The sequence below is a fragment of the Alnus glutinosa genome, chromosome 1, assembly GCF_958979055.1.
Source record: "Alnus glutinosa chromosome 1, dhAlnGlut1.1, whole genome shotgun sequence".
NCBI lineage: Eukaryota > Viridiplantae > Streptophyta > Magnoliopsida > Fagales > Betulaceae > Alnus > Alnus glutinosa.
Genome location: NC_084886.1, coordinates 13772654 through 13800641, shown reverse-complemented (window position 1 = coordinate 13800641; position 27988 = coordinate 13772654). Strand labels below are relative to the sequence as shown.

Below are 27988 nucleotides of genomic sequence, written 5' to 3'. Positions count from 1 at the left end.
ATCAATATGAAAGCTGATTGAGTCCATCCATAAACATAACTATATTCATAGGTACTTTGATGTTTGTCTAGATTGTGTGATGGGAGGCTATCAATATGTTATTTCTGTCATGGTCTTATTGTTTCATACAACTGATTCCATGTTTACATACTACAGAGATATCAAGCCAGATAACTAGCTGCTTGATAGAGATGGTCACATGAAATTATCTAATTTTTGGATTATGCAAAACCCTTGACTGCAGTAATCTCCAAGAAAAGGATTTTTCTGTTGAAACAACCTTAGTGGGGCTCTTCAGAGTGATGGACGCCCTATGGCACCAAAACGCACACAACAGGAGCAACTTCAGCATTGGCAGAGGAACAGGAGAATGCTTGTAAGTTTGTGACACTGACATCACATGACTGATATGGCTGTCAACCTTAAAGTATTGCCACTATCAATAGCAACAAAACAATATCGTTATCTTCAGCATGCTTTTCTTCATTACTGTGACGGGAAACTATTCATGTTTGTGGTATGCCATAGTTGCAAATCTTGTCTAGAAAGTCTCCAGTGAAATTTGTTTTAGCGTTCTTTTTTTCCGAGAATCTTATGGTGACTTCATGGTTGTGTTGTTAAAAATTCCAAAATGGTTTTCGATATGCAGGCTTATTCTACTGTTGGAACGCCTGATTATATTGCCCCAGAAGTTTTGCTGAAGAAAGGATATAGGATGGAATGTGATTGGTTGGTATTTGAATTTTGTTTATCCTTTTTGATCTATCATTTCTCCAATACGTGCTAATAAGATGCTGTTGATACTTATCCAGGTGGTCTCTTGGCGCTATCATGCATGAAATCACAATTTTATTTTTTATACGTGCTAATGAGTGTTACTAAAAAGTTAAGGCAGGAAACCGTATTAACTGTCGATCCAACTCTCCAAATTTGTATTATCATATTATTTAAATCGTGCACGTGCTCCTTTTTGCTCTAATTGTGTGAGGCCTAGCATCATTGCAGCTTCTTTACCATTTGCTTGTCATAAATTCTGCTACTATGGTAGCTTCTTTACCATTTGAAACGCGTATAGGTTCAGGGAAAGATCTCCTGAATATTAGGTAGCTGTCATTAAACTGGGTGGTCTCTATGGGATGGGCACGGTAGCAGAAAGTGTAGCCAGAAAGGCCTTTTCAATAGCGGCATCCAAAATATGAACCCAATTCATTAACTCAGGATAGGAATGTACAACCAAAGGGAAGAGGCCTTTAGAAAAAGGAATAAAAAAAAAAGAAAAAAAAGAAGAAGAAAAAGAACAATTGTAGTCCTTTTTTTTTTAATATATATATTTATGGGATAAATGCAAAATTTGTCTGTCTGGTTGGCCTAAATTACAAATCGTTTTTAGCTGTATAAAAAATAATTTAAAGGTCCTCAAGGTAGGCCAAAATAACAATTTAGTCAATGTAATCAAATTCTGTCAAAGCACTTGATGGATTCTCAAACATTTGACGGATTCTGTTAGTGTGCCACGTCAGGACCAATAAAATGATGACATGTATTACTCTTAATAAAAAAAAAAAACATAAATATATAAAAGTAAAAACTGAAAAAAAATTATCATAATTTTTATTTTTTAAAAAAGAAAAAAGAAACGGCAGCCACCCCTTGGGGGAGGGGGTGGCTAGCAATAACTTCCAGCCACCCTTTTTTTTTTTTTTTTTTTTTTTTAAATTTCAAATTTTTTTAGTTCTATATATTTATATTTTTTAAAATTGATTGACACGTGTCATCATTTTATTAGTGCTGATGTGAAACACTAACGAAATCCGTCAAGTGTTTTGACATTATTTGACTGTAGAGACTAAATTGTTATTTTGGCCTACTTCGAGAACTTCTGAAATTATTTTTTATACTGCAGGGAGCGATTTGTAATTTAGACCAGCAATATAGACTGATTTTGCATTTATCCTTATATTTATTGTGGGCAGTAATCCAGTGGGCTCTTATACAGTTGATTTTGTTTCTCAAAAATATTTGGAGATATGTATGGAGGCACTAAAATGAAGAAAAGTTAGTTGGGAGGGATTGTTTTACCCCTTATTGATAATTTTCCATACGGTTTAGAAAGGTCTGGAAATTAAATTGTTTGGTACATCTTTACAAACCAAAATTTTGGTGCTCAGTTGTGTGGATGGCATGGAGCCATGGACCTCAGTAGGAATCTGTCCCTTGTTTAACGCTCCTACTATAATCTGCTTTGTGTTTCCAAATTGTGCCTTAAAAGATCCAATCAAGACAACCCACTGCCACCATACATCTATTTGAAATCTGCCATTCCTGCCATCATACATTTTGTAGTGACTTAGTTTAAATTCTCTCTTTAAAATTTGAATTGCTAATTAATTTATTGACTTGCTGCACCTGGTTCTCTTTAGGCTCATCCGTGGTTCAAAGGCATTGAATGGGACAAATTGTATCATATGGAAGCTGCATTTATTCCCGAGATCAATGATGAATTGGATACTCAAAATTTTGAGAAGTTTGAAGAGGTCATTCATTTTTTTATTTTTTTTCTTAAATGTATGAAAGTACAGACCTATTTGAGGCATTTTGTTGCTAACCTTGTTTCTTGTGATTGGTTGATGATGCTGTAGGCTGACAACCAAATCCAAACTTCATCTAAAGCAGGTCCATGGAGAAAGGTTTGTATATATGATTTAGTTGATGCATTCTGGCCTAAACAGATGCAATTATAGTTTCTTCACTACTGTATTACATATGTGCTTTTGCTGCTCGAGCTCTCTCATAACTAAGCCCGTGTTTGTTTTATCCTCAACTTGGCAAGTATCTCATTGCCCAGAATACCCTTTGGCAATAAGGTCCTCTGCGTAATTTTGGTGCATTTTCCTTTATACGTCATTGCTGTTTGGGCAGCTGATATTGCTCTATTGGTAATAGAACCAATGTTCTGTTTGCTTCTTTCAATTCACATTTTTGTATTATTTCTGGTTGTGAAGTTGAGTTTCCTTTCTGGATATAATGGCCAGTACTTTTGGGATGTGTTTGATTGCAAGCTGGTGAGGTCATTTGAAGCAATAGGGTACAGATGGGATGATTAATTTTTCGTCTATTAATGTACTTTCTTTGGTGCGGTTCTGTCGTTCGTTGTGTTTCTATTTAGAATGTGGATTGTTTAGTGTTTTCCTTTTCTTCTCCGCAACTGAAATTGTTTACTGTCTATTAGTCCTAAAATTTGATGATTCTTTCACTTTTTCTTTAGCCAATTGATGCTTCTTGAGCTGCCTTTGATTGATAGTATGTGAGCATTACACATAAGCTGTTCACTATGTGATACAATCATGCAGTTTAAAATATCTTACTGAAAGAGGGTGGTGTTTATTGCTAATGTTCTCTTGCTGTTTTGTCCTCTGCTGCAGATGTTGTCATCTAAGGATATCAACTTTGTTGGTTACACGTATAAGAACTTCGAAATTGTAAATGATCATCAATTACCTGGAATTGGTATCTACCTGCCTCTCTCTATGGACACATTTCTATCTAATCTTTTTACTTAAGCTTCCTTATTGATTATTTCTCTAAATAAGTTGAGGAGTACAAAATGCCTTCTTTCTTGTTTCTATGTTTAGCCTTCTTTACTGTTTGCATAAATTATAATGTGTATGTAGTTCTGAAAATTCACATTCTTGGAGATCTGACCAAATCCTCCTTTATCAAGGTTTTGAATTTATGTGACTGACCCAATGTTGATATGGCTTAACTGAGCTGTGTCGAATTGTACACTGTTTCCTGATTAAAGGCGGGGAAAGAGAGCTATTTGTTGAAAGTTCTTGACAATGCCTTAACCTGCCTCTTTTATACTTTGTGAACATAATTCATAAGGATGGTTTTACCTATTGCAACCCTTCCGCCATACCATCTCTCAAGTGGTGGTAATATCTGATGTGGATTGTGGCCGAAAATGGAGTTATCATTATGTGCTCATCATGCCTGATATGTGTTAAGTTGTACTAAAAATAGATTCTAAACATTTATACAATGAAGTACTTCAACGTGGTGGTGGCTTTGGTCGGTGGGTGGGTGTTTTTTTGTTGCAAGGGGTACGGTGCTAGAACCATTTGTAGCTGTTGAGTACGTTGTGCTGAAATGCTGTGAAGAGGTGCTATCATGGCTTAAAACATTTCTGCCATCGTCTTCATTAACCGATCTGCCACATGCGCAATTCTGCCCATAATTCCTGTAGTAAAGCTTGTTCCCTTGTGTACTCAAGGAGACTCCCACAGTCTCCAAGCGTTCTGATCTGTAGACGGACATGACCTGACATTTGTAGGTGATGGGCAACATGTCTCTGATACCAATTGTTACGTGTCTACATAACCCAAGATGGAAATTTAACAAGTGTAGATTTTTAGTAGGATAATTTTGGGAATTCTGGGCCTCCTTGTGTTATAGTAGTTCGAGGAATCCTAAGCTTCCCAACAAACCTAAACATTTGATAAAAATGAACTCATCGACAATTTTATTAAGCATTAGAACCATCTTTAAATAGACTTACAATGAGATAAGATAAGAACTCTAATCTTAAAATAATAATAAAATTAATCCTAATCCTAATTTTAAAATAACCTAATCTTTATTAATTAAAATCCTAATTTAACACAACTTCTAAACCTAACTTATCCTAAATCTCACCTGTAAGTTGTAACACTATCTGTGCATACTCATTTAGTGTCCTCTTTTTTTTCTTTTCTTTTCAGAACATTACTTTCTCTAGTGCAACAATTGATCTTGGCAATGATCTTTTGCATGACTGGGTCTTTATGATTTCCAATGTACAGCTGAACTAAAGAAGAAGAGCACAAAATCTAAGAGGCCCTCCATCAAGTCCCTTTTTGGTATGATTTTTTCAGTTCCTTTTGCTTTTATCTTTGGAAAATTTTTTCTCTATCTATTAATCCCAATATTAAGTTTACCGAATTTCGTGCTAGGGCTAAAATGCTGTCACGCATGCTTACAAATGATAGAAATTTTAGATGTGGTAGAGCCATATATGTTACCTCAATTGGAAAGGGTACTAGGCCCATCTTTGTGTAAATTCATAGGACTTTTCATTCATACTTTTCTGTCTCGGAAATAACAATGAGAAGGCAGGGAAAATATGCGAAATGCTCAGTGAAGGTACCTAATTTTTAAGCAAATTTGATTCCCCTTTCCTTTCCCACACTGTATTGGTATCAAAGGGAGTTCCTGGCTCTCTCTTATGATGCTGATGAAGTTTTTAGGCATATTTCTGATGCTGCCTTTTGTCGCAATATTTGAATGGGTAGTTGAGATAATTTATTATTTATGAGAGTGCTAAATTTTGGATATTAAAGAGGTCCATTGAACTTTCCAAAAAAGAAAAGAAAAGAAAGAAGAGTGATCTCAAATAAATCTCTTAGTCATGCTGTTTAGTTATAGCTCTTCATAGTAATTTGTGTTGAAACTACTTTTGTGATGAGAAGTCCACTTTTAGAAGCTTGATTTTTCAACTCTGTGAGAAATTTCACAAATATTTACCTGGGGTAACTTTCTGGATGTGGCTAATTTATGGAATTGGTGATTGTAGACAAGTATATAATACCCTCTTTTGTCACCATATTTGAAAGTATAGTTCAAGCAAGCTTTTATTAGTGAGAGTACTAGACTTTGGATATGGGTGATATCAGTTATGTCGATTCCTTTGCAAAGCTTATCCCTAGTTTTTCAGATTAATTCTTCGATAAAGTTCATGCAATTACTGTTGGTCATAGTTTTGTGGGGGCCAATAATATCATTATCGTGGGTTGTTGTTGCATGGTATGCCATGGATGGTGTTAGGGAAAACTACATTTACCCCTCTCTAATTACCATCTTTTTTGTAATGTTCTTCAAATGTTTCAAGTTTTGCAATGTCCCCCTCAATCTACCATTGGGGTTGCAATGCCCCATTTCTGCGATCCAAAATAACAAAACTACTATCTATAAGATAAAAATAGTGAGTTATATAGTATTTTTATTATTTTGTGTGTCTGAAAGAGGGCATTGTAACCCCAACAGTAGATTGAGTGTATGTTGTAAAAATTGAAACATTGGAAGAGACATTACAAAGAGGGTAAATGAATAGTATTAATTAATTGTTGAGAGTGATACCTTTTTTCTTATGAATTTGGTACATTATTACAGATGACGAGTCAGCCAAGGCTGCAAGTTAACCTGCTCAGGGGAGCTTTTTGAACCTCTTACCTCCCCAACTTGAAGTACCTGAGAAATGGAGTCAATCCTATTGAGGTGCACTAATTTTTCTTTTAACATCAGATTGCCACCAGATGATCCAACAAAAGAGCGTTTTGTTCTTTGCTAAATGGCCTTTGTTTTACTGCTTCGTGCATTTGGTTATTTCAGAGTGAGTTTTTGGGGCGAAGGCCCTAAACGAGTTGTTTGGTCTCTGTAAAATATCTTCTGGAAATATATATTCTTTGAAAATCGTGTATTCTTCCTTTATCTCCTTTGTAATGCTGCGAAAAAAAATATTGTTGTATAATACCAGCGTCATTATTCATGTAATTAACTTACTGTTAGTGTTGATTATAGTTGCACTACTTATATATGAAAAAGAAGAATTTTATTAATATCTTAACATTAGGCTTGTGATTGTGATTAAAACTAAATATTATATATCATATTTTTATTCCACAAATATTTCACAATGTTGACATGAGAGTCCCTATTAACTCTTCTTTTTTCTTTTTCTTTTCATCATCATCTTCTTTTTATTTTTATTTATTTATTTTATTTTTAATTTTAATTTTTTTAACTTTAATTTTTTTTTTTTTAACAATGGTTGGTTGAGACTGTGACGTTAGTGTTTTTATATAAAAATTTAGTTTCTAACATTATTTTTTTTTAAAGAAATTAAGGGCTCGATAGTAGTTTCACATCAATGGTAATAAATTATGGTATAAAATTGTGGTGCATAACATTATTAATTTTTCCTTTTCTTTTATTAAGATGACAATTTTGACACGACTTTCAATCCGACACGAACACGACACATAGTTATAGGGTTTAGATTTGGGTTTAAGTTAAACGTGTTCAGGTTACAAATAAGTAACATGATAAACGGATCAACTTACTTGATCCATAGGTTGGCTCGTCAGCCCGTATCTTAACAAATAAAAAAAATAAAAATGTAAAGACCGAAACAAAATCTAATATTCTTATTCTCTCATATCTGAGTCACATTGCTTGCACCCACTTTGATTATGATCTCTCTATACCTATATGTAAATCTATATATATGCTCTGAATGTAGTTGTATAATTGAGTGAGATGTATGTGGGTAAGTTTGCTTTGTGTTTCAAAGTTCGGTACGTGTAATCAACATAAATTTGTTTGGTTTTAGAATTTAGTTCCTGGTTTACTTGTTGATTTTTATATTGTTCTTAAGCTAGCTACTTAATGGAAGAATAATTGATAATTATTTTGGGAATGAACTGAATAAAGCAAGGGAAAAAAAAAAAACCGAATCTAAGTCAAACTGGTGGTGTTAGCTAAACAGGTCAACCAATTCGTGTCAAGCTACCCGATAAATTAGCGTGCTATGTTTGAATTTATTTGTTTGACCCGTTTAACTAAATAAATTAAGTTCGGATTCATCCCAACGAATCAAGTAAGTCAATCAAAACTTGATGCGTGAATCTGTTTTGCCGCTTTTTTAAATTACCCACCAATTCCCTCTCACGGTAAAGACTTTTTACACAACTTTTTTAAAAATTATAATTAAGAGATATGATTTTTGCAAATTTTTTTACACAATTATTCTATCTTACAGGAAATTATAAAATAATTGTGAATTTTTTTTTTTAAAGGGCCTATAATTTTCGACCACATAGGATAATTATGGGAAAAGTTGACAAATGAATTATATCTCTTAATTATTCCCACGCCTTGCCGCTTCTAATTTTGCTAGCTCTCTCTTCGCGTCTTTGATAACCCTTGGGATCTCTGGCTCTCTCTGCCTGCGACTGCAAACAATATGCAGGTATCTCTTCTGAATCCCTTCGAAGTTGGAACGGTTTTAATCAAAACCCCAAACCCTCATTCCCCATTATCCCTTCTTTCTACTCGGTCTCCAATTGCTCATCAAAACCCTAATCTCCATCTCTCTTGCTTAGAAAATAGAACCCAAGTAATATCTTTCTTTCTTTCTTTTTTCTCTGTTTTCTCGGCAACCGGACAGAATCTAATTGGACTCCCTATTTCGACTTGGAGGAGTATCATTCTTTTATAGTATTTAGTGTTCGACGTAGCTTAATTTGTGCTTTAAAAATCATTGCCAGACGTTTATTTTATTTTATTTTTCCTTTGATGCGAAGCTTTAGCGTTGAATTTTTTTTATAACTTAAAAATTGATGAGCTCGCTACTTGTAACTGTGCTGGCCAGTGATAGGTTTAACATCAATTCCCTGCTTGAGCACCTCCAAGCTAAATATGTCGGTACTGGGCATGCGGATTTGAATAGATTGTAAGGCTGTCAATCTTTTAGAAACCCTTTTTTTTGGGGGGGGGGGTAATGTTTATTTGTTAGTTTGTTCTTAATTTTATGTATGTATTTGGATGTGTAGTGAATGGGCAGTGAACATTCAACGGGATAGCTATGCGTCATATGTTGGGCATTACCCATTACTAGCGTACTTTGCTATTGCGGAAAATGAATCAATTGGGAGAGAGCGCTACAACTTCATGCAGGTTTTTTCTAACTAGTTGTCTTGCAGCGTTTTATCTGGTTGACAGTTTCTGTTTGTAGAGAATTACCTGAATAATCATCTCTATTCTCAATTTTAAGTGGCGCTTAAAGCTTTCGTTTTGGCTGTACTTTCTTGGGTTTTGCATTTTTGACATTCTGCATTTATCAGTTCTCTTGAGTCTTTTTATATAGTTTAGGTTATATGTTAAAAGCTCCAATGTCAACTTTTAGATATAGATGCTCGTTCCATCTCAAAATAGATGCTGTGGTTTGAAATAATACGTAATTAATAAAAAGGTAAATATATAGTGATATTTCGAAAATGTCTTTTACTTTATACTAGTTATGGCGTGATTCTTTATAAGAATCTTGTTTGCTTTTCAAAAGAGATGAGGGTGATATAGGTAATTGAAGAAGCATTCAATTTTAGAAATATTTTTATCTTTTGAGACAACTAGAAAGGCTTGTTAACTTTTTAGATTTCAGACACCATTAGGATGGTGGTATCTCTTCTATAATTTTCGTGTAAGAGGGCTTGTCCTTTCATTCTAATAAATTATAAGTCATAAAAAAAAGGTGAATGTTATCCTCTATTTTGAGATGGAGAGATCACGATCTCTGATAAAACTTTTTACAGGTTTTTTATTTTTATTTTTATTTTATTTTCTTTGTGCTTTTGGTTGTGATGTGATATAAACGTGAAAGTAATTTTGAATGTTTTGTGTATTGAGTTGTTTCTTATTGTTTTTGCTTTTTTAACTTTTTGCAAGAGAAAAACCTTTTTGGCCCGGAACCTTATAACCATTCAAAGCTTTCACTACCTCAAAGACCCCACTCTTCTCAAAAGCTCTTTCCATCCAGAGTCTCCCCAGCACATAAGGAAGATCATCCAATTTGGACCACGAACTAAGTTGCTCTGAATAAATGCGAGTGTAAAATTGCACAATATGCTCCCATGCTCCCAAATCTCTAAAGAGTATGAAGATAAGGAGCCATTAACAACTAAGGAATCAATGATGTTGTTACTTTTGTTCGAATTTGTTGCGTGCTGGAAGAATTTTGTATTATTATCTCCTCTCAACCAAAGAGCCCTTGATTTTTACCTCCTCCTCATTTCTTTGTAAAGAGTAGTCATCTCCAAATCACTAATAATTTCAGTCTTTCTCAACCTTTCAACATCAGACAAGGATCATTCTTCTGCAATAACATCAAGAACTTGGAGCTCGTCCAAAACAACCTTTTTATGCTTCCCAACATTGCCAAATATTTCTTCATTCCACTTTTTCAAGCCCACTTTCAACGCTTTCAATTTACGTGCTAGAGTAAGACTAGGGGAGCCTTGAAAGCTGTAAGACATCCACAACTGCTTCACCTTTTCCACAAAGCGTTCGGATTTTGGCCACATATTCTCGAACTTATGACTGCTCTTGATAGCTGTGAGATTAATCAGATTTTGATGCATTTGCCTAGTTTGTTCTGTCATTGTCGTATGACATATTTGGAAAAGCCGTTTGTTTGGTTTTTGTTAAGATGGGTCAGGATTTAGTGGTTTGTGATTGTGGATGAAAGAACTTACAGTTGTTAGATTGCTTTTGGTGCTGTGGGACTAGGATAAGAAATCAAAGGGGGCCTGATCTTGAAGGAATCTGATTACTGGAACTTCCTGTGATGGGTTAAATTTGAGGTTTTGGGGTTGGTTTCGATGGCTTAAAAGATGACTGAAGTATGGGAAAACTTTTTATTTTTTACAGTTTCAAAGGGTATGGGTGAAGGTTTTCTGGGTGCAAAGAGGCTAGGTGACTATGCTTTGAACAAGAAAAAACACTTGATATTCTATTAATTAAAATCTAATTTTGTTTGGGTAAAATAGAGCATATTCATGGACTTCAGATTCTCAACTTGCATTTATGACCTTGTAGATCTAAAAAATTCTCCTCTAAACCAGCCTAAAAGCCACATATAAAGGCAAACTTGACTAGCTTTCTAATAGTATCTGTCCTACAACCCACATCTAGCAAATACCAAAATAACCAAAATTTCCATGACCCAGTAAACTAAATTAGTTGTTGCATGACCCATCGCACTAGACTCAGCAAGAGAATATCTATTGTGCAACTGGTTAGATTGACCATTGAGTTAGGCACAAGACTAAGAATGTGATCCGCTGGCAAGATCATCTAAATGGGGAAGACTTGTACAATACCAATGTTTGCATGCCTTCACATGGACCACTTGTTGCTATCAATAAAAAAGTATGTGTTGGCACGCACCACAATTCGTATCCATTTGTGACCTGGGGATTTTTTACGACGCTTAGGAAGCAGTCTTAATCTTAACAATATGAAATCTAACTCAGAATTGTTTATCAACTGTAACTGTGTCATCCAATTTTTCTTCATGTCGTTTTCCATTTAATTGAGCTGGTATTTTAGCTTTTTCAGATACAGGAAATGATTCTCCTTCATTGTTGTGAGGTTTTAGCCCTTGCATTATGCCATTTCCCTTCAAAATAGAGATTCATTTGCTCTCCCTCTCTCTCTCCTCTCATCTTCGGCAACAATTTTGTTGTATTGTGCACTTGCATACACATGCGTGTATATATATATATATCAAGTTTTTGTTTGCAATGCTTTTTCCAAACTTTGCATGCAGATCATGTACTTTATCTTTTCATGTTTCCTCATAGATGACATGATCTCTATATATAAGTTTCAATCTAACGTCGGTGTAATCCATCAGTGCCATTGGGAGTCACTTCTGTGTGTATGTAACCTGGTAAATTTGTGCTGTTTTTTCTAGCATATTGGAGAAGCCTTATCTTTAATTAAATGGTCTAGCCCAAATAGTTTCTCATGTTTGAACTATAATCACCTGCGATATCTTAGTTAATCAACCATGGGACCAAATATTTTATCTGCCTATTTATTTGTCTTGAAGTTGCTATTATTGTTTCCTATGGAAGCATCGAAGCATTCTCGTCTTTGCTGGAACTGAAGAATGAGTTATTTACATCATTCATATTTTGAAAAGATGGGATGAGTGACAGACATGTTCATAATTTCCCATTCAAAATGTTGGCAATGTTCTGGTTTGATAGGACTGATGATGGATCTTTTGTGATATTAAATCTTATCTAATGATGTTGGATGATGGCTTAGTAATTTTTGGAGCCTTATCAATAAACCATCTAATCCTTTCTTTTTGATTTTTATTGTGCAGAAAATGCTTTTGCCTTGTGGTCTCCCCCCTGAAAGAGAGGACGATTGAATTGTCATTTGGGCCAAATCTGAAACATGATAAACTCTCAATCTTTGCAGGCTGAGTTCCATATTTTTTTTTCCTAATTTGTAATATCTATATATGTTTTATTGTTATGTGAGACTTATGAATAGAAGCTTGTGCTTGAACCAGTACACATTCAATCCCTTCATGTAGCCCTTTTAGATGCTACAAAACCTGAACCCTATGCATGTGAAACAAGGCTTGCTTCTTGTTCATTGATAAATTGTGCCTTATGAGAGAAAAATATTACGAATAGAAAAGTTATAATGCAGACAAAAGTTGAAGATCTACTGGTGACGGTTAGGGTAGATCTTCTTGTTCAAGTTTTTTCTATAAGCAAGCTCTATTTCTCATCGTAGCTCCAAACAGACTCTAAGTTGTTAAGGTAGCAATTTGTGTTTGTGTTTTTGATTCAGATCATGTCAATATATATATATATATATATATGACTATATAGGTCACTTTTAAACCCAAACTACTTAATTATATGGATCATATTCTTCGATAACCTGATAATTTCGTAATGAATTTAAATGTAGCGTAAAAAATTGACATTCCATGCACCTTCAAAGCATTTACTATACCCATTCCTAGCCTTCGACAGAAAGAAAAGCTATATACATCTACTAGCTCTTTCCACAGAACAACCACCACCACTATAATGCCAGTTGACAAAAACCCATCTCCAAGACCCTCAAAAACCAATGACTTCAACACAAACCCTGCTCAGAACCGTCCTCAGAAATCCCACCACCATCAAAACCAAGTCCCAGGCCAAACAGCTCCATGCCCACATCCTCAAAACCGAAGGTCCATGTTCCACCAACTTGTCCACCACCCTCCTCTCCATCTACAAAAACCTCAACCTCTTGCATGACTCACTCCTACTCTTCAACACCCTCCACTTCCCCTCCACTCTTGCTTGGAAATCCCTCATCAAATGCTACACTTTCCATGGCCTTTCCCACCAATCCTTGGCATTCTTTGTCAAAATGCGAGCTATGGGTAAGCACCCAGACTGCTATGTGTTCCCTTCTGTGCTGAAATCTTGCACATTGCTGATGGACTTGAGGTTCGGTGAGTCGCTACATGGCTGCATTATAAGGCTTGGTATGGATTTCGACTTGTATACTAGCAATGCGCTTATGAATATGTACTCGAGATTTCAGAGCTTGGGTGAGAGTGGCAGGCAGAGGTCTAGCGCTCCCGAAATGCTTGATGGAATGCCTGAGAGAAGGTGAAAAGATGAATGTGAAAGTTGTGTGGCTAGTTGTGGGGAAATAAGTGGCAGAATTGTGTCTGTGGAGTTAGAAGGTGAGGGAGGGATGCTGTGCTTTGATGGAAAAGCAAAGAGACAAATAGGTAGTGGTGAGACTAAGAATCATAATAATAATTGTAACTCAAATGAATTGGTGAACAAGTATGAAGAACGGGTCACGGGTATTGATCATAAACTTAACTTGAATCATAGTGATAAGTCTCCTCAAATTAGTGGAAATAGGGAGATTAGTGGGTATTTCTATGGGAAAATGAATGATGTTTCTGTGGGAAAGATAGCTGTAAGGGCTTTACTAATGGATAGTGTGAGAAAGATCTTTAATATGATGCCATGAAAGGATCTTATTTCCTGGAATACTGTGATTGCAGGAAATGCACAAAATGGAATGTATGAAGAAGCTTTAACAATGGTTAGAGAGATGGGGAATGTGAACTTGAAGCCTGATTCTTTCACTTTGTCGAGTGTTCTTGCTGTCTTTGCAGAATATGTGGATGTTATTAAGGGAAAGGAAATACATGCCATAAGACATACAATTACAAACAACCAGCTGCACAATCGTTAGGTTTAACTAGTATAATCCAATTCTTCATCTTCAAAACCTGCATCAACAAATATATGATTGCGGATGCTTTCACAATCCCATACTATGAGGAAGTGAATCAGCAACCATCAATAACATAATGAAATACTGATTTATCTAGAAGTATACTATGCAACCATATGATGACAATTATATATACATATGCACAATCTCATTTACTATCTTCTTGCATTTGTTTATACTAAAGCATTGTGCTTAGATAAGGGGTTATCTTTGGGCCTTGTGTACCTCAAGCTGTAAAGCTTATTGGTTCTTAGTGCCTTGTGCCTCAACTGCGAGCCTTATGCTTCAACTGTGAGCCTTGTGCTCGCCAATCTACTATGGGTCCTTGGGCTCCTGCTTCGTCAGCTTTGCTATTATTATTATTATTATCTTTTCGAGGGTCTTAAACCTTCGGTTTATCCGTCGGTCTTATCAATGTGTCAACACCTTGTTACTTAAACTTTCGGTTTAACTGTTGGTCTAGTCAATTTCTTGACGCTTTTGTACTTAAACCTCACTTTAACCATTGGTCTAATCAACACACCGATGACTTGGTACCTAAACCTCCAGTCTTACCTATTAACAGATTCATAACTCTTAACCGTTAAATAGACATCACAATATAACATGCAAAACAGTAACATGCTTACTTGCATACATTTAATCACAACAGGAACATATGCATAGTTCTAACTAAACATGTAAAAATGCCAAACAACTAGCATACAACTAACCAAAACATTATTTAATATCCACAATCAACAATAAAACACAAGCCCAACAACAGAATACTCATTTGGTCAAGATATCAAACTTTATAAATTACTCAACAATTCGTTAATCATAATAGACACGTACTGGAAACATCAAACCGGTTGCTACCTTAAACATAAGGATGATAACCCATTTTAACTCTCTGTGAATCAACTTCTCCCAAATTCAAAGAGAAGCCATTCAGTTTTACTAACAAACTCATGGAACCCATTCACAAAACACCCCGTCCGAACAACAAGACCCAATATTCCAAAATAAACACACCCATACTCAATCGGTTTCTTCAATTGAAATAAGGGTATATCACCTAAAATATGGCCACACACTAAATGGCCTAAGAACCAGAACACATACCAACATCCCAAAGTCACAGCAACCAGCCAAAACAGGGCTTGGCCGTAACACCAAGACACAACTCAGTAATTACAAGCAAACCACAATCGGCCAAGACATTCACCCACCCACTGGCCGGAACAGAGGACACGGCAACCACCACACCACCGGCCGATCAAGAACAACCCACAACATTAAGACAACCGGCCGGAACCCACAAAAACCCATGCGGTTCATCAAAACCCATTAATCCAAAATAAATCAACAATAACCCAAATTAATCAATAATAATCCCAAAATGAAATCATAAGAATCGTAGGAATTACCTTAAGGATTTTCTCAGAAAAACTACCGGAAAACCGTCGGAATTCGCACCTAGCTCAACCGGCCAACGACCCACCGCAAGATCCATAAAGGATCAGGTCTCCAATCGGCCAGAATCTCTCGGGTCTCTCTCGTCGATCTCCCTCTCTCACCGTGTATCTCTCTCTCGATCTCTCACTCTCTGTTTCACTCGGACGGGACCGAGAACATAAGAAATTGAGAAGGAAGGAAGAAGGAGAATCAGGGGAGAGAAGGGTGAAGGAAACCGAAAAAAGAGAGGAAATAGGAAAAAGAAGAAGAAAAGAGAATGGAGAAGAAAGACGAGACTCGGGCCTCTCTTATTCTCTCTGTTCGTCTGAGAGGAGATAAGAAGAACAAAAGAAAAATAAGAGAAAAGAAAGGAAGTGCGTGAAAGAGAGAAGGAAGAAGAAAGGTGCGAGATTAACACTGAAGGGATTTCTCAAACATGATCTGCAAGTTGAGAAACGTCACGCTGGTGTGTCGAGAAACGTCATGCATTGTCGATGTCGAGTAATCAGATACTTGGTATCGACGTAAAATGATTTTTCGTCGTTATTTTCAAAAAAAATAATTTTTTTGAAAATAAATTTTTTTGTATTTGACTCGTACAAAAAAATTACAAAATACAAAAATTAGAATTTGGCAAATGTTGCTGGAATCTGGCAACGTCCTGTTGCAGTTGCTAGATTCCGGCAAGATAGTTTGACCGAATTCAGCCAAAATGGCCAGGTTCTAGCTCAAAATGGTCGGGATCCAGCCAAATTAGGTCATATTTGGTCGGATCCCAACCGTTTTGGCCCGATCTGCCCAAAATCTTCCAGATTCGGCCCGATCTGGTCATATCCGGCTGGCATCCGGCGCCGGCAAAATACCGGCGACCGGATGTTGTCGGAATCTGGCACCGGTTGGATTCCGATAATCGACAATTGCTAAATTTTGACAATCAGATATCAAACGTGCATTTAAGAATAAAGAGTTCAATTTCGAAAAACGATTTATAATTTTAAAAACCGTAAATCGTTTTCCGAAAATTAAAGAAGCTTTTACGATCAAACTGAAAATGATTTTCGTTGACAATTATTTTCGACCCTACCAAACACCGTAAAATGCAGAAATCATTTTACGTCAAAACAAACGGAAATCCATCTTACCAGACTTATTATTTAGATTATTTTGAGGTCTATATTGTTTCATAATTAATATTATTTCTTCCATAATCTTAATACACTAATAATATTAGTTTACTAGATAATATTACACCAAATAATATACTTTGTACAATAATAAATATTACAATATTAATTGAATAATATTATTGTATCAATAATATTATATCAATTAATTTACTGATTATTTAAACATGCCTATTTTTTATTACAGTAATATTTTTAGAATCTAATATAATTCCCATTTTATTAAATTAGAGTTCATAAAACTAATGAATAAATATTTTAATAAATATTTATATTTATTCTTTTACATTATTATTAGATTTTAAGTCATATTTTAAGATATAATATTTTATATCTTAAAATCTTGGAGGTTATCATCGAAAATATATTGGGCTGAAACTAAAGCACAGTAGAATAGGAAGAAAACCTAGTTTTACCCAATTTCCAAAGCCCATGTTATATTGACTATCCAAACACTGCCCATATAACGAACAACCCCACAACCACAAACTACAAATTATTAGTATTCCAAATTGGAAGCTCTCACACGAACACACAGAAGATATGGAAATCAAATGGTTTACTTTATATTGGGCCGTTATTATACTTAAAGGCCTCGTCGAAACAAGTTTCGATGAGTGACAAGAGCTCGGTCCAATATAAGAAACTCAGGAAAATTAACATCGTTATTGGCAATATTAGTTTTAATTCGTAAGAATTTTTTTGTTCTTATTGTTAATTTGTTTTGAAAAATAAAAAATGGATTATCTTAGACCAGAAAAAGAAGAGAAAAATGTACTACATAAACTTAATGCATTCATAATATTTGTGGAGGCAACCAATTCCTTCCGGCCAGTACAATCATGTTACCCATTACCCCTCTAAACTCCTAAAGAAAAAAAGGAAAGCCAATTTATTACTGCTAAATGGCTAGGAAACATCTTTGCTGCTTATATCTAATTTCTGTATCTTCTCAAATTCACCCTTCTTCGTGTTGATTGGCCGATTGCAAAAGTCTTCATAACCAAATCATGCTTCTTTGTGAACACAATTTGCCCAACATGAAGTCCAAATATGATTGCACAACCATATCCCATAACAACTACTTTCCAACCGAATTTAAACAAAAAAAATGATGAGTTTTGATTCTTTTCAGAGGTTGGAGGTGAAGGCGGTGAGTCTTCTGAATTTTCACATTTCTTTGACAAAGGCCTTCCACATAATTCGGAATTACCACTAAACGAATTGTTTGGGAATGTGTCAAACTGATTCCCATGTGGTATAGGTCCCATGAGATGATTATGGGAGATGTTGAAGAATGTGAGAAATGTGAGTTGCACGAGTTGCAAAGGGATCACACCAGACAACTTGTTTTGAGCAAAGTCCAATACTTCTAGATTAGTTAAGTTCACCAAGGAAGAAGGGATAGGACCTGTGAGAAAGTTATTAGAAAGATTGAGCACCTGAAGTTCTTTTAGAGACCCTACAACTTCTGGAATTTCTCCTTCAAAGCTATTATTTGAGAGATCAATAGCTATGAAGATATCTATAATTTTTTCATATATCCTCTCTGTGCCTTTGTAAGTAAATGTCATTGAGTAAGGGAAGGAGCCAAACCACCCGATTCTTGGTACTGAGAAACTTCCATTTGCTTCCATATACATTAAATCCTTAACATCATGGATTTGCATGGCTTTCCAATTTTCGAAGTATTGAGAGGGCAACTTACCAGTAATGTCATTATTTGAGAGGTCAATAATGTGTATGTTTGCGAAATCAAAATTGCTATTAAAATTTTCCATTGCACCATAGATTCCATTAGATCGCAAAATGAGAACCTTCAACTTTGGAAGAACGCCCAACCAAAAAGGGAAAGTATCATTCATCTGATTATGCCCCAAATTAAGAGCTTCAAGCATGGTACAATTGGCCAATGATCTTGGTAGACGCCCCTGTAATTGATTTTGGCTAAAATCAATCATCTTCAATTTGTTTCCTTTTGCGAATGTTTCAGGAATAGTTCCATGCAAGTTATTTCCGTGTAGATCTAGAACTGAGAGAGAATCACTCAAGTTGCCTAAACATTGCGGAAGCAAGCCACTCAAGTAATTGTTTGACACGTCAAGAAAAGCAATTGAACTTAGATTGCAAATCAATTGCGGGACTTCTCCGGTCAGTTTGTTGTTTGAGACCGAATACGAAAATATAGAAGGTGGTGGGATTGGGAGCGGCCCTCGAAGCTTGTTAGAACGAAGCGTCAAAACACGTAGATTAGTCCAAGGGAGAATAACTGGAAGTTGATCAAAACCAGTTAGAGAGTTGAAATCTTGCTCTAAAGGCCAGAGAGTTTCTTTACTTAAATTCCACATCCATTTTGGAATTTGGCCGTGAATTTTGTTTTCAGAAAGATCCAAAACCTCCAACTCATCTTGGTTCCTTAGAAAGTCTGGAAACTCGATCAAGCCACAGGAAGCTAGAGTTAAAATTTCAAATTTTGGAAGAGTTGCGTTGGTACTTGGCTTTGTAAGCAATGAAATATTGTTGTTGGATAGTTGGAGCCACTTGAGGTTTTTGAATTTCAGAAACAAGTCAAATTCCACCGTGCCACTCAAGTGATTAAAACCTAGACGGAGTATTTCAAGATTCACAAGCCTAGATATTGACTGTGGAATTGAACCATGCAACCTATTCTTCGCTAGTTCTAGCGAGATTAGTTGGGTAAGGTTACCAAATGAAGACGGTATTGGCCCGGAGAAATTGCAATCATCAACATAAAAATATTTTAAGGACTCAAGGTTACCAATTGAATTCGGTAGCTCACCAGAGAAACTCGTCCCAGGGAGTTCCAATGATTCAAGGGGGCTGCTTCTGTTAAATTCTGGCATACTTCCAGTGAGATTTGGATTATCTCCCACATGAAGAAACGAAAGATTGGGTAGATGGAAAATTCTTGTGGGAAACTCACCATGCAAACCACATCCTCGTAGAAATAGAGATGTTAAAGAAGATAAGTTTGCCAAGATATTGGGTACAGGGGATGATATGTCAACCTTACTAAGATGTAGTTCTTTCAAGTTTGTTAACTTCTGAGCTATACTTCTGAGGCCATGCTTTTGGAGTTTCAATCCGTGATTGAATGAGAGATTTAGGGAAACTAAGTTAGAGAGTTCTAAAATTTCTGAAGTGATCTGACCAGAAAATACAGAGAAAGAAAGATCGAGGTCTGTTAGCCTCGAAAGCTGTCTAAAACCAGTTGGGATACGAGAAGAATTAAAGTCATTGTCAGCAAGATTAAGGCTCTGAAGGTGAACAAGCTGAAAGAGACTGCTATTGGAGTTGAAAGAGCCATAAAGACAGCTGCTACTGAGGTCGAGACTGATCACATGACCCGTGTCCTCATTGCACTTGACACCACGCCACCTGCAGCAATCGCCGCTTTCAGGCTTCCACAGCGAAACTTTTGGATAAGCGGAGGAATCACCAGATGCAGACTTATTGATGGTAAAGCTTTCCTTGAATTTCAACAAGGCGAAGCTCTCATCATCATGGCACAGTGACTGCACAGAAGAAAAGAAACCAGCAAATATAAGATAAAACAAGGACACTGAAAGAAAAAAGCGCACAAAGGGAAGCAGAGAAGGTGGGAAACCCATAATATGTTGTACTGAATTTAATTTGTTTAGCTCTTAGATAAGCATACATGGAAGTGAATGTTAGGAGCTTTTATAGACTGAACCGCAAGGGTTGTGCATGAAAATGTCACTTCAAGTCAAGTCGTCTCTGTAATATCAAGGGAATCTTTCATTAGAAGTACTGAGCAGTCGCGTTATGATCATTTATGTGGTGACATGGCTTTCTCCAAGAGAAGAAAATTCAAGAAAAGTTACGTGACATTGATTGCTCTAATAAAACCAGGCCAACCTAAAGGGACCAAGAAGAAGTAGAATAGTGATGTTCGTGACATAGCCAAACTAGGACCCGTTTTGAGAAAGCCTTCGAAAAACTATTATCTGTTATATGTACTTGAAAAGTTTTAAGAATTCTTTCATTTTCTAAAGAAATAATTTTCAAATTAGTTCCAAAGAGGATAAAAAAATTGTGAATGCCGAAGAAATCTGTTTTTTAAAATTATGTTTGAATGGTTTAAAAAATCTAAGATAAAACTAAAAAAAGTTATAATAAAATTTGAGTAGAATTTAAATTTCAAAAATCAATCCAAACATGTTTTCTAAAAATAATAAAATATAATAAAAAAATGTGTTATCCAAACATGCCCTAAGAAGTCAGGACACCAATATTTCCAACAACCAAACCTTTCAAGTAAATCAAGAGTTGGGAATTGAAAGGAGGAAACAATGTTTAATGGAAAACACTTCCCATTCCCCTACCCCCCCAAAAAAAAGAAAAAAAATTGATAACTTTTTTTTTGTTTGTTTGAAAAGTATAAGCAATTAATGTCCATGCCAATGACTAATTCCAGAATCATTTATGGGATGACAAACATATGTATGGCCAGAAATTTCGTCGAAATTGGATTATCCTAAATTCCTAATCTCCACCCACTCCTTCCTTTGTGCTAGCTTATAAAACTATCAAAGTCTGGTATAGTAGGTACTTGTTTTTATCTCATCATGCACTTCAAGTCAAGTCGTCTCCATTTTATCAAGGAATCTTTGATCAGAAGCAACGAACATTCACATCATGATTAAGATGCTGATGCTGCTGTTTGGTCCTTATTATGATCATATAATACTATGATGCACCCTTTATATGCATGCTTATCCATCGGATAGCATAAAAAGAATACTAAAAAGTAAAAAGAATATTTTTGGTCACATATATAAAAATCTAAATACATACATTAATATTTGTAAACCTCACATCACATATATAAAATAAAACCAATTATTTAATTAAAACGGCAACAAAATTACCATTCAAAACTGTTGTAATCATCTTCTCGTCTTTCTTAGACAACTTGCTACTCCGGAGATCGACCCTTGTGTTTGTCCGCATCCTCTTGTGATCGTCTCCTCCACGCTTCCTCCCCTTATTGCTTTCAAGTGCCTTGATTTTCTAAAGAAATAAAACAAAACGTGAAATTTAAAAAATTATTATTATTATAAACAAGGTCGTGAACAAAACAAAATATAGTTAAGTTCTTCGACCTATAAGAGACCCCATATGAGGGGCAACACCTTCGAAAACTAAAATTTAAGGGAAAACAGAAAGAGAATGTGAAAAATATAAAAACAAAGGTTTATAAAAATATTCAAAACAGCTAATTAAGCAAAGAAGCATGCAAATTGATCGAAAAGGCCAGAAAACCGAAGAATGTTGAGGCTTTGTGTGATTAACTGGACGTAGTCAACAAAATTCTGCTGGCATTTCCTTTCTAGACTTAGTAGCTAGGGTGATCAACGATGTAGACATAATATTAGTAATGAGATTTAGTAGACACCAAAATGATTAAGAGTAGAAAATTAGTTGTGGAGAGATAATTAATTAGCAGATCAAGAGGGCAACTCCAAAAACCAAATCCAGCAAGTAAGTTAGGATCTGGGAATTGAATAGAAAAAACAAGTTTTAATTAGATCAAGATCTCTGATGGAAAAGCTTCAACCTCCCCCTCCCCTAAACAAAAAGCAAAAAATTAAAATCAAAATCAAAACCTAAAACAGTTATCATGAAAGTATAAGCAGTTAATGTCCATGACAATATTAACTACGGCTCCATTTGTTTTGGCGTAAAATATTTTTTGAAAAATGTTTTCTATATTTTTCAGTTTTTGGTGTGACCGAAAATAATAGTCAAACCGAAAATATTTTTGGTTTGACCAAAAGAACTTCTTTAGTTTCGGAAAAAATAATTTTCACTTTTAAATTCAATAAAACATTTTCGACTGAGCAGAAAAACCGTCTTTAAGCTGTGTAAATTTTTTATTTTTTATTTTTTATTTTTTTATCAAATCATAAACAATTTTTCGAGTCTTAACCCAGAGTATTCAACCTCTCTCTCTCTCTCTCTCTCTCTCTCTCTCTCTCTCTCTCTCTCTCTCTCTCTCTCTCTCTCTCTCTCTTGTAGTTCATTAATCCCAGTCTTTGCCGATAGTTGCCAAACACCACAATTGAAGATCGTAGAAAGTCGTTGCCCGCCTCCAGCTGCCGTCTTCATCACTGATTTTTCATATAAGCCAAACACTAATGCTCCGTTTGTTTCGGCGTAAAATGATTTCTGGAAAATGATTTCGGCATTTTCCGGTGTTTGGTAGGGGCGAAAATAATAGTCAACCGGAAAATGATTTCTGTTTGACAAAAAATGCTTAGTAAATTTCGGAAAATGATTTACGCTTTTTAAAAGTGTAAATCGTTTTCCGAAGACGCCAGACGCAGTCGATTTATTTTAAACGGCACAGTCGACCTTCACGTTCAAGCAGCCGACCACCATCGAAATATTGTCGGTTTCGAAAACCGACAACATTCGGTTAATGTCGCCGGAATCTGGCGACGGAATCCGGCCACCTTCGCCGGATTCCGGTCAGCCAGATTCCGGCGACCAATCTGACCGGAATCTGGCAGACCGGCCGGATTCCGGCCATCTGGCCGGATCTGGCCAGACCGGCCGAATTCCGGCCATCTGACCGGATCTGGCCAGAAAGGCCGGATTCCGGCCATCTGGCCGGATCTGGCCAGAGAGCCGGATTCTAGCCGGATCTGGCCAGACCGGCCGAGAATCCGGCTCTCTGGCCAGACCGGCCGAATTCCGGCCATCTGACTGGATCTGGCCAGAAAGGCCGGATTCCGGCCATCTAGCCGGATCTGGCCAGAGAGCCGGATTCCGGCCGGCCCTGGCCAGAGTGGCCGGATCCCGGCATGCCCTGGCCAGAGAGGCCGGTTCCCGGCCGGCCCTGGCCAGAACGGCTGGCTGGCCGGACGGATCTGGCCAGATCCGGCCAGCCTGCCGGGATCCGGCCTCTCTGGCCAGATCCGGCCAGATGGCCGGAATCCGGCCACTTTCGCCGGAATCCGGCTATCCCAGATTCCGACGAAATTGTCCGAATTTCGGCATTTATCTCGAATTCTGGCTATATTAGCCGGAATTAGGTAAAAATTGTCAGAATCTTGTCGGTCAATAACCGAATCTCGTCATTGATAATTTTTATATTATTTTACATTAATATTTTTATGTTATGAATAAAAATTGATTTTTATAAGTTAATATAATTGAATAAAAATATTAAAAAATATTTGAGATTTTCCGTATGCGCCAAACACCAGAAAATACTTTCGACGGAAAATGGTTTCCTGAAAAATGACTTCCCTGAAACCATTTTACGACGAAAATCATTTTACGTCGAAACAAACGGAGCATAAAAAACATTTTCAGCTAAAATCATTTTTTTTTTTTAAAATCATCTTTCAATAATATAATTTAAACTGAAAACATTTTACGTCAAAATAAACTCCGCTTTAGTCATTCTTGTGACAAAGTCGATTGTAAATAGGATTTTGTTAATTTTAGTTTCGAAAAACTTCTTTTTATATAAGGTTAAATACGTTCCAATAATCAAACCTTCCAAGTAAATAGGGAGTTGGAAATTGAAAGGGGGAAACAATGTTTCCAAAAAAAATTGGAAACCCAGTTTTTTTTTATAAAAAAAAAAAAAAAAGTATAAGCAATTAATGTCCATGACAATAATTAATTCCAAAATCATTTATGGGATGACAAACATATGTATGGCCAGAAATTTCGTCGAAATTGGATTATCCTAAATTTCTAATCTCCACCACTTCTTCCTTTGCGCTAGCTTATAAAACTATCGAAGTCTGGTGTAGTACGTACTTGTTTTTATCTCATCACTTCAAGTCAAGTCGTCTCTGTTTTATCAAAGGAATCTTTGATCAGAAGCAATGGACATTCATATCATGATTATGATGCTGATGCTGCTGTTTGGTCCTTATTATGATCATATAATATTATGATGCACCCTTTATATGCATGCTTATCCATCGGATAGCATAAAAAGAATACTAAAAAGTAAAATGAATATTTTTGGTCACATATATAAAAATCTAAATACATACATTAATATTTGTAAACCTCACATATATAAAATAAAACCAATTATATGTATGAGATATTTAATTAAAACGGCAACAAAATTACTATTCAAAACTTTTTTAATCATCTTCTCGTCTTTCTTAAACAACTTGCTACTCTGGAGATCGACCCCTGTGTTTGTCCACGTACATCCTCTTGTGATTGTCTCCTCCACGCTTCCTCCCCTTATTGCTTTCAAGTGCCTTGATTTTCTAAAGAAATAAATCAAAACGTGAAATTTAAAAAATTATTATTGTTATAAACAAGTTCGTGAACAAAACAAAATATAGTTAAGTTCTTCTATATGTGGGGCAACACCTTCTAAAACTAAAATTTAAGGGAAAAACAGCAAGAGAATGTGAAAAATAGAAAAGCAAAGGTTTATAAAAATATTCAAAACAGCTAATTAAGCAAAGAAGCATGCAAATAGATCGAAAAGGCCAGAAAAACCAAAGAATATATGTTGAGGTTGTTACAACATATAAACATTTTATGCTCAAACTAACATGCGCAACGGAAATAAATAAAACAGGATCTAGGCTTATCTCTAGTCATCTTTGTTCAAGCGTTTCCTCGATCCGTCTGAAGAATAAGAAAATTTTATCTGAGGGATCTTCTAACCTATGTCTATGACTATATTGCCGTACTGATGGTGTATACGGGCTATTAATTTATAGGTTAGGTTAGGTTAGGGACCTTCAAATATAGTAAATATCGTATTGTTCCTTCCATCAAGGAAACAATATTATTAATTGATTTTAAATCAATTAAACGATTCCATTATGACAATCTAAATTAATAGAAATTACCATAACCGTAATATCGTATATTATGTTTATTTATTAACAATATAATAAACGCCGTAATATGTGATATAAATGCCATATAAGGAAATAATATCTTACATTCTCCTACTTGGCCTTTATGACACATAACCTTATGGTATTAAGTTCTTTAGTTTGGACAATCTCTTATGAAATCCTCCAACTCATATAGGAAACGTTTTACATGAATCATGGCGGTAAAACCATTATAAAATTAAGTCGTTCCTTCCATGTATCACAATGTAAAACACTCCTTACATGAGTACTTTATGGATAGTCAAGCTTTATGAATGAACGTTCTATAAGTTATTCGGGTCCAACTTTATTTATCCTCATGGATAAAATAATAAATATGCACAAAATCTTTATTATAACACCAATATTTCAAACAACTTTATATTTAGTCTTCTTCTGTCTTAAAATTAATTGACTGAATCATCTAAAACTCTTTCAGGACTAACATCACTCGGGCGGTGTTTTTCTTATTTTACCGGCAACATGATTCAGTCTGGCTGAGCAAAAAGCTGCATCAACATAGAGATACTGCATCATAAGATTAGTTAGAATCCAAGCAAACCGATAATTCAAAGAGCTTGACCGAATATTCCAACATTCTTGGGGGCAATTCATATGAATTAAAAGACTAACATGCTTGGAAGTTTCCGTCTCCAAAATGAAGGGACATTTGGGTATATATGCCAAAAATGTGATGGCATATATGTCATACACAAAGTCAATAGAAAAATTGACTGACTCTTCTAGTCTACCTCTTCAAAGTCCTCTAGATGTCCAATCGAATAAGCCTCTTTCAAGGCAAGTTGAGTGTTTCAAGGGGCAATTAATGAATTGATTTTAAGATGAAGACTTTCTTTTTTTTCTTTTTTAATCTTTCTATTTGTTTGTTTTTAATTCTTTGGTACCACCTATCGAAGTTGCATCGTGATTGGATTATAATATAACAAGTCTTTCTTATTTGTTTACTTTCTTATAAATGAACCCTAAGAGGTGAGGACACCAATATTTCAAACAACCAAACCAGCTTCCAAGTAAATCAGGAGTTGGGAATTGAAAGGAGAAACAATGTTTAATGGAAAACACTTCCCATTCCCCCAACCCCCCAAAAAAAGAAAAAAATTTGAAAACCTTTTTTCTTTTTTAGCATTAATTAATGTCCATGACAATTATTAATTCCAGAATCATTTATGGGATGACAAACATATGTATGGCCAGAAATTTCGTCGAAACTGGACTATCAAAGTCTGGTGTAATAGGTACTTGTTTTAATATCTCATCACTTCAAGTCAAGTCGTCTCCGTTTTATCAAGGAATCTTTGATCAGAAGCAACGAACATTCACATCATGATTAAGATGCTGATGTTGCTGTTTGGTCCTTATTATGATCATATAATATTATGATACACCCTTTATATGCATGCTTATCCATCGGATAGCATAAAAAGAATATTTTTGGTCACATATATAAAAATCTAAATACATACATTAATATTTGTAAACCTCACATCACATATATAAAATAAAACCAATTATATGAGATATTTAATTAAAACGGCAACAAAATTACCATTCAAAACTGTTGTAATCGATCTTCTTCTTGTCTTTCTTAGACAACTTGCTACTCAACTCTGGAGATAATAGACCTAAGTGTGATCGTCTCCTCCACGCTTCCTCTCCTTATTGCTTTCAAGTGCCTTGATTTTCTAAAGAAATAAAACAAAACGTGAAATTTAAATAATAATTATTATTATTATAAACAAGTTCGTGAACAGAACAAAATATAGTTAAGTTCTTCTATATATATATATATATATATATATATGTGGAGCAACACCTTCTAAAACTAAAATTTAAGGGAAAAACAGCAAGAGAATGTGAAAAATATAAAACTAAGGTTTATAAAAATATTCAAAACAGCTAATTAAGCAAAGAAGCATGCAAATAGATCGAAAAGCTAGGCCAGAAAACCAAAGAATGTTGAGGCTTTGTGTGATTAAACTGGACGTAGTCAACAAAATTCTGCTGGCATTTCCTTTCTAGACTTGGTAGCTAGGGTGAACAGCGATGTAGACATAATATTAGTAATGAGATTTAGTAGACATCAAAATAATTAAGAGTTAGAAAATTAGTTTTGAAGAGATAATTAATTAGTAGATCAAGACGTCAACTCCAAAAACCAAATCCAGCAAGTAATTAGTTAGGATCTGGGAATTGAAAGGAAAAATCAAGTTTTAAGATCAACATCTCTGTTGGAAAAGCTTCCACCTCCCCCTCCCCTAAACAAAAAGCAAAAAATCAAAATCAAAATCAAAACCTGAAGCAGTTATCAGAAAAGTATAAGCAATTAATGTCCGTGACAATATTAATTAAGGCTCCTTTTGTTTTGGCGTAAAATATTTCTGAAAAATGTTTTCCATATTTTTTTCAGTTTTTTGTGCGACCCAAAAAAATAGTCAAACCAAAAATATTTTTGGTTTGACCAAAAGAGCTTCTTTAGTTTCGGAAAATAAT

At 35.4% G+C, this 27988-nt stretch overlaps 3 protein-coding genes and 1 pseudogene across 3 annotated transcripts; 3 read left to right on the top strand and 1 right to left on the bottom strand.

Moving 5' to 3' along the window:
* The first annotated feature begins 215 nt into the window (after positions 1-215).
* LOC133873530 (uncharacterized) lies at positions 216-6588 on the top strand (annotated as a pseudogene).
* Positions 6589-7958: 1370 nt separating this feature from the next.
* Positions 7959-12340, top strand: LOC133873436 (uncharacterized protein At4g14342-like; the record flags this gene model as incomplete). Its single annotated transcript, XM_062311168.1, has 4 exons — positions 7959-8065; positions 8468-8548; positions 8649-8772; positions 11990-12340. Coding segments are annotated over 4 exons (360 nt in total), but the record flags the coding sequence as incomplete, so codon positions are not given.
* A 416-nt stretch (positions 12341-12756) lies between these two features.
* On the top strand, positions 12757-13665 carry LOC133873361 (putative pentatricopeptide repeat-containing protein At3g23330). Its single transcript, XM_062311095.1, has 2 exons — positions 12757-13289; positions 13344-13665. The coding sequence occupies exons 1-2, from the start codon at positions 12757-12759 to the stop codon at positions 13663-13665; spliced, it is 855 nt and encodes a 284-aa protein (XP_062167079.1).
* Positions 13666-17494: 3829 nt separating this feature from the next.
* Positions 17495-20191, bottom strand: LOC133873298 (receptor-like protein 7). Its single transcript, XM_062311034.1, has one exon. It carries the CDS (start codon positions 20189-20191, stop codon positions 17495-17497), a length of 2697 nt encoding a protein of 898 aa, XP_062167018.1.
* Between the last annotated feature and the right edge of the window lie 7797 nt (positions 20192-27988).